The sequence below is a fragment of the Rhineura floridana genome, chromosome 10 (assembly GCF_030035675.1).
Source record: "Rhineura floridana isolate rRhiFlo1 chromosome 10, rRhiFlo1.hap2, whole genome shotgun sequence".
Lineage (NCBI taxonomy): Eukaryota > Metazoa > Chordata > Lepidosauria > Squamata > Rhineuridae > Rhineura > Rhineura floridana.
The window spans coordinates 24,959,045-24,973,385 of NC_084489.1; the positions used below are offsets into that span (position 1 = coordinate 24,959,045).

The 14,341-nt window shown below is 38.4% G+C and overlaps 1 protein-coding gene across 6 annotated transcripts in view; it reads right to left on the minus strand.

The window, feature by feature from the left end:
- The window catches only part of ANO10 (anoctamin 10), a 92,656-nt gene that overhangs the window by 9,009 nt on the left and 69,306 nt on the right, over window positions 1–14,341 (minus strand). The window contains exon 13 of one of the 6 annotated variants that reach the window (XM_061586736.1): window positions 6,600–6,626. The exons of the other annotated variants lie outside the window; for them this stretch is intronic. Coding sequence (XP_061442720.1) covers window positions 6,615–6,626 — 12 coding nt within the window. The 3' untranslated portion in view covers window positions 6,600–6,614. Of the gene's footprint in view, window positions 1–6,599; window positions 6,627–14,341 lie in introns of those variants that run through there. 6 annotated transcript variants of the gene reach the window in all.

Below are 14,341 nucleotides of genomic sequence, written 5' to 3' on the forward strand. Positions count from 1 at the left end.
CTTACTGTTTTCAATAGTGGTAAGCTGAACCATGAAATAATCCCCCCCTGCCCCAGGACTATCCAGTATTAGTGAAAAGTGCGTTGGGGAGCGAATGCACTGTGGAAGGAAAGGCTGCTTGCTGTGAATATGACAGACCAAAATTGACAGAACATCCCACAATAAAAGGTGCTGGAAGGCAGGTGGCATTTACTGAGCAATGCCTCCTCACGCTACGGCACGCCACTAAAGAGCTGATAGAAATCACAGGCCTCAGTCTAGGCAGGAATGTAATTAATTCTCATTTAATGATGGGGTTTCATCTGTGATAGGACAATCAGAGAAAATTAATTCCGGAAGACTAGCTGTAAGGCTGGCAGGCAGGTGATCTTTTGTTTTCTTACATGGCTGGGGTGTGGGGGGACACAATTCAGATAGGAGGAGAAGAGGTGGCTGGGGGGAGATTGGTAGGTGGCATTAGCCATCACTGAGAGAGACACTTTTCTTCCTTTCTCAGAAGTAACAATTGCAATATGTTTTGAAGCCTATTTTAAAAAAAGAGTTCTAAACCTTTTTTAAAGATGTTTTTAAAGCTTTTAAAAAATGTTTTTAAAGATGTTTTGTTTTAATGTATTTTAAAGTCAGTTTTTATGATGTTTTAAAATGTTTTTAGTGCTTTTGTTTGCTGCCCTGGGCTCCTACTGGGAGGAAGGGCGAGATATAAATAAACAAATAAGGCTGTAAGATACCAGGGTTTTTCTTCACTCTTTTTGGCTGTTACTGAAGAACTGATTTATGATGAGAAAGAAAAACAAGTTAGTTACAATGTTCTAAGCTCTAAAGAGTTGTCTGTTGTGCTTTTTCAAGTAGTACCTCAAGGAGGATTTGTCTGTGATAATAAAATATTTTGCAAACTGAGAGCTTATTTTATTCTTCAGACATTTGGGGTTATTACCTGTGTATTGACACAGTCCATAACACAACAAGATCTTGACTTAGTTAACTATAGGCATTGCTGCAATATATGTGTGAAATGGAAAGGAAAGAGGAATGAGATTTAATTTCCTTCCCTTTGCTAAAGCATCTCTCTGCTAAAATTCTGGATATTGTGGCTTAAGATGGAGCAACTTTTCAAGTGGTGACAGTGTGACTATCTCAGACAAAACTATTTTTAAATTTATACTTACTAATAGCATGATGGAACCAAGGTCCTTTCAAGGCCATTTATTGCAATGTGGTGAAATCTCTTTCACTGAAGTCTACAGGACTCACAAGGTCTTATCTCTGGCTGGATCAAGTGTTTATTTCTTTAAAATATTTCTTTTCTTGCCTATCAGCACTGAGTTCCTAGTCACTTAAAACAAATTTAAGACATACCGATACAGGACCAAACTAGATGATTAGGAATGGGGGAGGATTCCTCTAACAAATTTGTAGCTGAATTCCCCCCAAAGCTGTATGTTCGTCATCCTTGTGAATCACTTCTGAATGGTGCTGGATTCCCCAGATTATTATTTTTTTTGCTAATGAAACTGATGAGCCTGCGTCTATGCTTTACTGAGGTGAAATTGGCACTGAATCACTCAGCTCACCCCAATCCACTCTTTCCCTGATTATTGCAAAAACACCCTCCTCTGCAGTCAGTTTTCAACATTAAAATGCAAAAAAGAGTTTAAAGGAAGAGGTTTTGAACTGACCTTGCTTGGGCTGATAGGGGAAGGGGAGGAGAGTGAGGAGCAAGCTCTGTGACATTGATCTTGCAGCCAATCCAGCAGTAGGCAAAGCCTCTCTTTTCTTACCCAACAACTGGTGGAGATGGGAGGGGGTGCCTCTGAAGATCCAGCAGGCTTCCTCTCCCTGCTGGCCTCTCTCACACGAGCATCCCATGGGGTGCAGCCTATCCGGCAATAGGCAAAGCCTCTCTGTCCTGCCAAATATTTATTTATTTATTTATAGATTTATATCCTACCCTTTCTCCCAGCAGCAGCCCACGGTGGCAAATAGCTGATGGGGGGCATGGAGTCTTGTGGTAAACATATCCAAAAGCCAAAATCAGGGAACCAGAGGAAGGAGAGATCAGCTTCTCTCCCTCCAGGCAGCCAGATCTGTGTGAGTGTGAGCTCATGTGCTGTAAATTGTGTTCTTTTGCCTGAAACTGACTAATCTGGGCCCTCGCTTTGCTAACCTAAAACTGAATGACAAACTCTTGCTTTCTTCCATGGCTGGGGGTGGAGGATTTAATACCATCTGGGAGGAGGAGGCATGAAGGGGAGATTTGGTGAGTGCACTGAGCAGAAGGAAACCCCTTTCAAAACGGTAATAGCAGGAGACAGTGGGAAACAATCAAACATGACAAGGGATTTGCCTCCCAGTTTGATGAATACTATTGAACTGGCAGTAACCAATGGCTCCCATCCTTAGATGAGATGCTATCCACTGAACTGCATGAGTTTTTTTTTTTAAAAAAGTGAACAGCAGGCATGGGAACTAAGAGATTTGTTTCCCACTATAGCCCCGATACAGCAGGTTTGCATTTGGGGGATCCAACCGGTAACAATGAAAGCTTCCCCCCAATTAAAAAAAAACAGGTGCAGGGCAGGGTTGATGTGGATCAGGACCTCTGAGGCTTGGCCTCCTCACATCTGCTAGTGGTATTGGAAAAGTTTCAGTTTGAGCTTTCCCCTCACACACAATGCGCAGCCGTATGCATCCACCCACCCGGCGCCACCAATCAAGGTCAGGACAGTAGCAGCACTAAAGCTTCCACTCAGTCTCAATCCCATACCTGCTATTTACTTTAAAATATTTATGAAATTGTTAATTACATGAATTGCTGGGGCCCACAGTGTAATAAAACAGCCGGGAGGTGGGGTGGGGATCAAACCCCACAGGAATAACGTAACCCCTAAAAAAAGCTGCGAACATATGCTAGTTCATCTCTTTGCAGAGCTTGGCAACAAATTTTGTTATACATGAATAACTCCACTGAACCCACCATTGGCCTAGAGGATGTGTGTGTGTGTACCTACATGCTTTCTGCCAAAAATCTGCAGACTTCTGAGTGACTGCTGTATGAACAGGCCCTTGGAAATACAGCATCCTTCCCCAACCTGGTGCCCACCAGATGTGTTCTATTGTGAAAGGTCTACATATTTATCCTGGCTTATATATAATTACTGTAACCTACCCTGTAACCTTACGGTGAACAGAGCTTGGAAAAGTTACTTTTTTAAACTACAACTCCCATCAGCCCTAGGCAACATGGCCACTGGATTAGGCTGATGGGAGCTGTAGTTCAAAAAAGTAACTTTTCCAAGCTCTGACGGTGAAGGATGGAGAAAGAAAGAAAGAAAGAAAGAAAGAAAGAAAGAAAGAAAGAAAGAAAGAAAGAAACTGAGTGAGTGAGTGCTGAAATTGCCAGACTTTGACACCACACATTCTGCAGGGAGTATAATGAATCATACAATAAGGCCAGTATATGCAGTACTGTTTCTAAAACCCTTGGATAAAACATTGGTTAACCAGCTAATAATTCCTGCAAAAAAGATTCTGAACCATGAACCATATTTTAGAAACAGAATGGTTCTTTGCTCATAGTATTCCTTTAATGTGGCTTATTTGCTCCAATCTCCCAGCACTGTATTTTTAAATCAGTTTGTTATGGTTTACCATAAACGCGTAAAGGATTTTGTTGCTGTTGAAGTGCTAAAAGAATTTTCTGTTAGCAATTATCTTAAGAAAACTGCATCCTGGAACATGTCATGTTAGCCACCATTTTGATATATGCTTTAAACGTTTGGTTACAGACTAAGAGAGGCAACTGCATGCGTTCAGGCAAAATTCATACACACAATGGGGTGGCAGTAGAATGGCTTTTGGCTTCTTCCTTGCAGCAACTTGCTGCACTTAAAAATCAACACACACCCTCAGCAACTAAAAGTCCTTTGGCAAGCCACACAGGGAGCTCCTGCTGCCAGAACAGGAAAGGAAAAAACTTTTAATGCCTACCCACTGAGATTTGGTGCATGTAGCCTTTGTGCATGAACAAAAACAATTTGTAAAACAGGACAGCAGTATACAGGTCAATATAATATTCCATTTGTTTACCTGCTTTTAAATACATTATCAGTTCATGCAATCTTTTAGCCTTGCAAGAAACTTAAGTTTTTCCTCTTTGTTAAAGACAAATAACAGCAGTCTGAAAAATCTTTGTACATTTTTCTCTCTGCTCAGACGTATCTGTCTATCAGGAAATGCCATTCGTTCTTTTGAAGGCATGTCTAGTAATTTTGGTTAGATGTTATGGCAAACCCTTGGATCCAATATTTTCATTCTTTGGGGGGAGGGTCTCATCCTTATAATGAAAAATAGATTGGCTCAGATTTATATAAAATGAAGAGTGGTAAAAAAAATATCTCTCAAAACATTTTGATGGGAACATAATGAAACAGAGAAGAAAGTGAGAATGAGACTGGGGGAGGAAAGAAACAGTCAGTGGGAAAAAACCCACTAACCACAGCCTGCTCCCGTGATAAACTTGAAAACATTCACAGTTCATAAAAATATAACTCACAGAGGAGCATGAAGAATAATATCTGCCATGGCAACTAACCAGAACAGTCTTCTGGCACTCTCTGAATGGGCATTTATGAGCAGATTAATTCGATACATGCGCTGATGAAAGGACTCCTGAGATCTATAACTGTCTCCCACATATTACACTTATTGTGCAACTGGCTGTTTAGAACAGATTGCACATTATCTATATTGACCCAGCACTCTCACAGCAAATTTATATGAAACAGATTAAGCACACATGTGCCATGCCATTCTGACCCACTCTACTTAATAGGTGTTTCACAAACAGCACAGTACTGCTTTGTGGGCTTTATCCTAAAACACATTGAGAGTTAGAAGCCAACAGAAATAGGGTTGAAATCCCTAAGAATTAGCTATAAAAAGTCATGAATCCTTCTATGGTCAGGCAATTAAAAAAAAAAACCACAGAAAAAAATACATACGGTGCTATACTATGATTGATGACTAGCAATGTGATTATATTTCAAAGGCATTATCAAACCAAAACTCTTAGTCAATAATTATGTCTCCCAGAATGCACCAGTATTACTTTGTAAATTAAGGCTACATCTTATAAGCATGCAGCACGCAGGCATGGGTAGAGATATAAACATTCTGGAAATTTTGAAACCACAAACATTTGTTGTTGTCCACAATCCAAGAGAGAATTAAGTAGCCTCTATCCAATGCATTACAATGGTTAATTTTGGATATTTTCCATTTCAGTCGGGTTTTAGGCCCGGTTTTGGCACGGAGACAGCCTTGGTCGCCCTGTACGATGACCTTTGTCGGGAGACAGACAGGGGGAGTGTGACCCTGCTGATTCTCCTTGATCTCTCAGCGGCTTTTGATACCATCAACCATGGTATCCTTCTGGGATGACTCACTGATTTGGGAGTGGGCGGTACTGCGTGGCAATGGTTCCGCTCCTACCTGGTGGGTCGTCTCCAGAGGGTAGTGCTTGGGGAGCATTGCTCAGCACCCTGGGATCTCCAGTATGGAGTGCCGCAGGGGTCAGTTCTGTCCCCCATGCTCTTTAATATCTATATGAAGCCACTGGGTGCGGTCATCAAGAGTTTTGGAGTACACTGATGACACGCAGCTCTACTTCTCCTTTTCATCTTCTTCAGGTGAGTCTGTCGACGTGCTGAACCGATGTCTAGCTGCGACAATGGACTGGATGAGAGCTAACAAACTGAGGCTTAATCCAGACAAGACTGAGATGCTGCTGGTGGGTGGTTCTTCTGGCAGGATGGGGGATGTTCGACCTGTTCTAGATGGGGTTGCACTCCCCCTGAAGGAACAGGTTCGTAGCTTGGGAGTTCTTTTAGATCCATCCCTGTCACTCGAGGCTAAGGTAGCCTCGGTGGCACGGGGTGCTTTTTACCAACTTCGGCTGGTGGCCCAGCTACACCCCTATCTAGACAGAGAGAACCTCGCTTCAGTAGTTCATGCGCTGGTAACCTCGAAATTAGATTACTGCAATGCGCTCTAAGTGGGGCTGCCTATGAAGACGGTTCGGAAATTGCAGCTTGTGCAGAATGCAGCGGCCAGACTACTAACGGGCACCAGACGGTTCGACCATATAACACCGATTCTGGCCCGCCTGCACTGGCTGCCTATTTGTTTCCGGGCCCGGTTCAAAGTGCTGGTTTTGACCTATAAAGCCCTACACGGCACAGGACCACAATACCTGTTGGAACGCCTCCCCCATTATGAACCTGCCCGTACACTACGTTCATCATCAAAGACCCTCCTCCAAGTTCCTACTCATAGGGAGGCTCGGAGGGTGGCAACGCGGAGGAGGGCTTTTTCTGTGGTGGCCCCTGAACTGTGGAACGATCTCCCAGAGCAGATATGCCTGGCGCCAACGTTACTATCTTTTTGGCGCCAGGTTAAAACTTTTCTCTTCACCCAGGCTTTTTAATATGTTTAGTAAGCGTTGACATTGTTTTTGACTTTTTAACATTTTAGACTTTTAATCTGTTTTATATTCTTACATGTTTATTGTATCTTTTTGATGTGTCTTGTCTTGTGAACCGCCCAGAGAGCTTCGGCTATGGGGCAGTCTATAAGTTTAATGAAATAAATAAACAAATAAATAAATAAATATTTTGGAGAAATTAACATATAAGTAATACAATGTTAGCATTATTTACAATTTTAAGACCATGAAATGTCTTATGCATAAACAAAGCCAGTAATATATAGAATAGTAGTGTTACATATTTCTGTGAATAATAAAGTATATCTGCTTCCTTTTTCATTCTGACAGTACAATGTAAGAATCTGTGCTAAGCATGCCTACGAAGCTACCATCTAAACAGAGGTTGAAAATAAAAGCCATCAACATTGCTAGGAAACACAAAGGAAGGCTTTATCATTTGGGGTTTGAAATACAGTAGTATCAGCATTATCAAGGAGAAGCAGGAAAAACTCATGATTATAGATGAAAAGCCCAGAAAATAAGTATACCTTAAAGTAATTAGCAGATCACAGTAAAGTATTAGCAGCATACATGGATAATTATTTATCCAAGGATAACAATAACACAGAGCTCTTTAGTAGTACTTCATTATCATAATTAGGGATGGGTGAGAATTTCAATTCAGTTCGCATTTACAGCTGAATCTATCAAATTCACGCTTTCCAAAACAACATGAGAAGTGAAATACAGCCATCCTTTGAAATTTGCACTTATTTGAATTCTGCAATGCACTTTGCCAACCAAATGATGTTTTCAAAAATACATATATTAGGATAAAATGTGCATAAAATGAATATATGAGTGAAAATAACATGCAAAATGCATTATATGACATGAAATGGCTTGCAAAAATGTGTACATTAGTCAAAGCTGCCTATAAAAATGCATTAGGAGAAATTTGCACTAAAATGCTGGCAAATTTTCCTAAATTGCTGCAGAAATGAGAACTGAATTTAAAACTGGAAAAATAAGAAGCTGACAGAACCACAATTGACAGGACTTTCCATTCTTAACCATAATATACATCAAGTCAGAGGCTGCAATCCCATATGACCACATCATTATGCAGCATCATAAATGGAAAGGCAAAAACAGTGGTTCACAGTGTACTACAATACCTGTCTACTCAGATGGAAATCCCATTTATTTCAGTTACGTGTACTCTCAGGTAAGTGGATAAAGAACTATAGCATCAATGGGTAAAATAAGCAGTTTTATTAAGTATTATTATTGTATAAATAAATGTATGGCTTGGTTTTTTTTAGGAGAAAACGTCTTACAAAGTGTCTTTCAAACCCACTTTTAACATTTCCAGGGAGTTTGCCTGATTTCCTATGGAATGACATTGCACAGATGTGAAGCCACCACCAAGACAACCCTGTTTTGGGTGCCTGCCAGCTGATGGGAGTTGTAGTTCAACAACATCTGGAGACCCAAAGGTTGGGAAAGGCTGCTCTAAAGCATATTGTAAAGTATTGGCAGATTGGTATGAGTAAAGACAGTCCTTCAAGTAACCTGGCCCCACACAATTAAGGGCTTTAAAGATCATCACCAGCACTTTAAATTCAATTTCTAAATAAGTTCCAAGTGCTTAGAACAGTCACATTTTGTACCAGCTGAAGTTTCTGAATTGCCTTTACAGGCAGCTCCACATAGACCGTAGTCCAGCCTGGTTGTCACTAGTACATGCATATCTGCTCCTAATGGCATTTAGCTCTTCTTAAGAGGAATATATATTGTAGGGTTGTTGGGTTTTTTAACTAAAAGGAACTATTTACTCTTTTATTCATCTCCTGTAGCAATGAAGTTATTGCTTTCTGCCCAGAGTATTGAGGAGGTATAATGGCCTAATAGCACAGACTTATAATAAAGTGCTTTATTTTAAAATGCTCAACTATTGATAAGGTATATCACAATCATTTTGAAGGAGAAACTAAGTAACAGGTTTATGGGAGGCTTATTAATAAGAAGTTTATTTCCCACAGGATGTAACGATGGCTACTAATTTGGATGACTTTAAAAGAGGATTAGACAAATTCATGGATGATAAAGCTATCAATAGCTACTAGCAACAATGGCTATGTTCCACCTTTTGGAGTATTGGAGGCAGTATACCTCTGAATACCAGTTGCAATCACAAGTGGTGACAGTGATGTTGCACTCAAGTCCTGCTTGAACTCTTCCCATAGGTATCTGGTTGTCTGCTGTGAGAACAGGATGCTGGACTTGATGGGCCTTTGATCTGATCCTGCAGGGCTTTTCTCATGCTCCTATTAAACTTAAGGAGGCAAAGTCCAGATTTCCCCCTAGTTTTTAAAAGTGTATTTTAAAGTATCTAGATGTAAGTAATGCAGTGTGTTTTTAAAAGTTGGCTCAGTAAAAGCTGGCATGCCTGTCATGTTTGTGCATTTCAGAACCTTACTTAGTCCCCATCCTTCTGATTAGAGGAGCCAAGAAAGCGCAAATCTCATATGAGGGAAATGCATTTTAATATGTTATCTAGGGCTACAGTACAGCATTCTCCATGGCAGCCTTAGATCCAAATTTAACTTCACCTTGAAAATACTTATGGCCATGTACAAGTTTCTAGGGAAAGCAAATAAAAATACAAATATGCGGCCTCTGAAGACAAACCTTGGAAAATGATGAATAGATAAGGAATAAATAGCAGGCAACAAATAGTCACATTACAAAGCAACACTGATAACAAAATCATGCTAATGGAGACTATATATATATATATATATATATATATATATATATAAAATCGTTCTCATGGTCCAGCCAAATTTGAAATGTGTCATTTTTAAAATCCACATTATAACACATAATGCCTGTCCTGATCTCAGAGCTTGGAAAAGTTACTTTTTTGAACTACAACTCCCATCAGCCCCAGCCAGCATGGCCACTGGATTGGGTTGATGGGAGTTATAGTTCAAAAAAGTAACTTTTCCAAGCTCTGCCTGATCTCCGCTAATCCAAAATGGCGAGAGGCACTTGCAAGATTAGCCTGAGTAGCACAGTCCACAAGCAGAAAACCATCAGAGAAGTTTCTGTCTGGCTAAACCCTAACATCAGACATGATGGCAGTATAAGCTAATATTTCCCTTATTCATGCAGTGTTGATCAAGGTGAATTGTTTAAAAGATCTGCACTTAAGACACAAGAGAATCAATAGGCCATAGAAGCCTTATTTAACTGTTGTGCAATACATTGAGAACATGGACTGTCATCATTCTAGAAATGAAGGGAACCTTGAATTTGTTAGAGGAACAACCATGTGACAAAGATTTAAAAATCACAATAGTCCAATAGAAATTTAGTACATTGTAAAGCAACAATTACAGTTTTACTCCGAATAATTTCTGGACTATATTTTCGCACCAGTGATTTCAACTTAGATTTGTTTGATTTAAAGTTCACATCACAGCAGCCTATTGCTTGCTCAAAGCTTTTTGTAGTTAAGATAATTTTTGAATGGCCATAAAATGTTAAATAAAGTAGCATGTTCTCAGATCTTACCATTTAAATACCCTCCAACTTCTCAAGATGACAGCAGATTATTGCCTTGGCAACACACAGCCTGATCAATACCAACCTGGACAGTCATGTTAAAGGAACATGGCCCACATGAAAAACCATGTGCAAGGGCTAATATTTCATCTTCCCTACAATTACAAGCATCCCGAAGTCGAGATCGAAGAAATTAGAAGGGAAATCGTGATCCTTTTATATTTATTAAATTTAACAGCAGTAAATATTGCTAATTATATTACACTGCCCAAGACAGCATTCATACAGATGTTTTCTGTTCACAATAATACAGTTAACCCTATTGTAATAAAATCTCCTGCAAAAATCTCATTACACCTTCACCACCACCAAGTAAGGAATGGGGGTGGGGGTGGAGTGAAGAGACGAAATGGCATGGAGAATTTGGCTTCCTCTGTACAAGTGCTACAGTTCCATAGAGGCCTCTACAGGTTAGACATGACACTACAGTAGGGCCCCGTTTATATGGCGGGTTAGGGACCTGGCCCCCGCCGTAAAGCGGAAATCGACGTAAAGTGGAACCCATTGACTATAATGGGCCGCGTCGCGCGAAAATGTCGCAAAATGCTGTAAAATCGCAAAATCGGCTTTAAAACGGGGGATTTCCCCTAATTGAGAGCATCCGCATCAGCGGAATGCTGCAAAATGGAACGCCGGTAAGCACGGCCCTACTGTACACAGTCAGTGCAAACTATGGTTTGTAATTATGTAGCGTTATATAGCCTTCTGCGTATATGCACACTTGTACAGAGAGGGATCATGATGTCATTAGGTTACCCTCACTGCCTCTGAGTTGTTACTATACTATTTGTATATTGTACAAATATGCTACTCTTCTATGATTCCATTAAATATTGTATGAAAAATTGACATAATGAGGTTAGAAACCATGGGCCTCTAAATACCATTTTTTTAATAAATTAGAACACCAAGATCAATTTGAAAGAGAAATAAGTTCTTGCAGGGAGAAGGATTTTGTCTTCAACTTGACAATCTTAAGTACAACATGAACCTGCTATCAACCCAGCATAATTAAAAAACAAATGCAAGGCACAATTTAGAAAGGTGCCCTGAATCCAACCATCATTCATTTGTGCAGCCCCCTCCATTTTCATTTAAAGAGGGTTTTTTCCCTTTCTTTTTGTTTGCCTTTGGCTTTTCTCCAAAAAGCAGTACATTCTCTTCCCACTCCGTGAAAATCCTTGAGAATCAAGCAATACTTCAGTGTTACGTTTGGATTTGATGGTAAGAAAATATCTGTGATGGAGGAAATTCCTATCAGACTTTTATTATATGACTATGACAGCAAGATTTTTGGGTGCGTAAAGATGGAAGATGGACCCAATATGGATAATGACAGAAGAGCGATTTGAAACTACTGGACTCAGTAGATTTGATGAGTTGGATTAATTGACATGTTTATTTAGAAAAAAAAAATTGATTGACATATATCTCAAGGATTGGAAACTTCTCTTTGACTTTTTGTGGAAGATTAAAATGATATGATGTTAATGAGATTTGAAACCAACTAAGATAACTGCTGGAGGAAGGTGATTTTATAATCTATTAAGAGATAGGTCTGTTATATATTATAGATTTATAGTTGAATTATAGTGTTTTGAAATTACTGGATTTAGTAGATTTGATGAGCTGGATTAATTGGCATGTTTATTTAGAAAAAAAATTGATTGATATATATCTCAAGGATTGGAAACTTCTCTTTGACTTTTTGTGGAATATTAAAATGATATGATGTTAATGAGATTTGAAACCAACTAAGATAACCGCTGGAGGAAGGTGATTTTATAATCTATTAAGAGATAGGTTTGTTATATATTATAGATTTATAGCTGAACTATGACAAATCGGAAGTCAATATTTTTATATATATGTATTTTTTTTGTATTGTATTAGTTATTGATTTGTGTTGTTTTCTTTTTGTATTATTTTGGTTTTGAAAATTAGAATAAAAATTAATTGAAAAAAAAAAAGAGAATCAAGCATTGTGAATGTTATAGCTGAAATGTGTGGAGTAACGAGGACAAATTAAATGCAGTTTAATGTAGTTGGGAGGCCAAAGATTGTGTCCAAATAAATATTTTTGATGAAAACAGAGCACAGTTCATTCTTCATATGTTTGTAACCTTATTCAATCAATGTAAATGAATTGCTTGATGTGAAGAGATACTTCTCTGTGATTTACTTCAGTAATTCCTGTATTTACCTCAGTAGCATATAAATTAGTGTTTTATTCACACAGAGCAGTTGTTAGGGTTGTCAAATGTCCTGTTTTTAAATTTGCACTTCCTGAAATAATATGCAAAGTGAAATACAATCATCTTTCAAAATTCACAGCTCTCTGAATTTTATAATGCAGTTCTCCAACCAATGTGCAAAAAAATGCATATACTAGGAAAAAGTGCATAAAATGCATATATTAGTGAAGATAATATGCAAAAATGTATTCTATTATGGAAAGTTGCTTTGCATAATTGTGTGTTTTAGTGAAAATTGCATACAAAAATGTATTAGGAGAAATTTGCACGAAAATGCTAACAAATTTTCTTGCAGATTTTTTTTTAATCCAGCAATTGCAGAAATTTGGAGAATTGAATTTAAGACTAGACAAATAAGAGATCCAACCATCCCTATCTGCTTTACAGAGGACTGTCCTCTATTTGAAGGGTTGTCTGCTCTGTCAGATTTAAAGTTACAGAACCATAAGCTGGCAGAGGCCAAGGACTTCTCCCATCAACAGCTAGCACCCAGAAAGTTAACTGAGCAGGCACAGACAGGTCTCCTGGTCATAGTGTTTTCCATTATGGTGAGATGTATAGTGTTTCTATTTAAATTACAGAAATTATTTCTAAATTTGCATCTATATACAAAAATTAACACCAGCAAATTTGTTTCAAATTTGTTTCCTCTTTTATCCACGCATAAGTGATTAGACTTTTTTCTTCCGGCAGGCCTTTGGAACTGAAGGTTTTAAGGGTAGTGACTAAAGAGGATGCTGTATGTTATTGTTTTACTTGTCTGCTCCTAAACTGGGTTGCAGTATTTTAAGAATATATCTAATTGGTTTTAACATCTTAATAGTTTAATCCTGTTTTAATGCTGATTTTATATGTTTATATGTTTTATATTTTTATAGGTTCTTCATGATATGTACTTATTTTTATCTGGAAGCCGCCTTGAGTTCCAGTTTGGAAAAAGGGCGGGGTATAAATAAAGATAATAATAATACCCTTGCAGCTGCTGAGTATGATATTTTTACATTTAGGGGGTAGGAAGGCCTCAATTTGATATTATTCTCTCCAAAGGTGTTGAGCACTGCCAATGTCTGTTAGGAGATGCATTCTGGACCTGATTCTGAAGATTATTTATCAATTTAAAGAAGAATTTATATTTATATAATTCCATCACTAGGGATGTAAGGAGGCAGTGATTTCTGCCCCAACCTGGATTCATCACACTGTTTCCATTCCACTACAGTTGGACTTCTGATAAAATGTAAATTATTTGTCACACTATCCACTATGGCTGAAATTTACATAATTATGCAATTAATTTCAAAGCATTTCAATGGAAGGGAAATGTCAAAGCAATGCAGTAAATAACATTATTTATATGATGTTTACAGACTAAAACAACAATAGTGAATCCCAGTCATATTATTACCAGTGGAAATCACATGATTTCAATTACTGACTTCTAATGAACCTGTGAATTGTGGGAATTTTTGCTCCCATTTCCGTTTGTGACAGAATTGTCTGATATCCCTACCCATCACTAAGCATTTTTTGAGATTCTTAGTTCTTTTAAACTCACACACACACACTCATTCTAAAAGAAAACAAACAATTGTGGGGTTGCTCTGTACTAAGGATGATTAGCTCAAAATTACAGATATTTAACTACTACCACTGGAATTTAGTTTATTTTCTCAGTGAATTTGTGAAATATTCTTTAATACTTCAATTATAATCAGTTTTCAAAATAGGACTAATTGACTGCATCAGAGGATAGCACTTACGTAATCTGCTTTATGTATGTTATATAACTTGCATATTGTGATAGCCAAATGATGTTTTAGGATTTTTGACAGTCAGCTTTCTTGCCCTCTCTAAAGCTACCATATGAGAGAGATTGTTATACGGTTCATCAGAAGGCATGACACTTTCCTACATTTTCAGCCTTTTCAGCACATAAATGGCATTGAGAATCCTATGTGATAGTCTTACA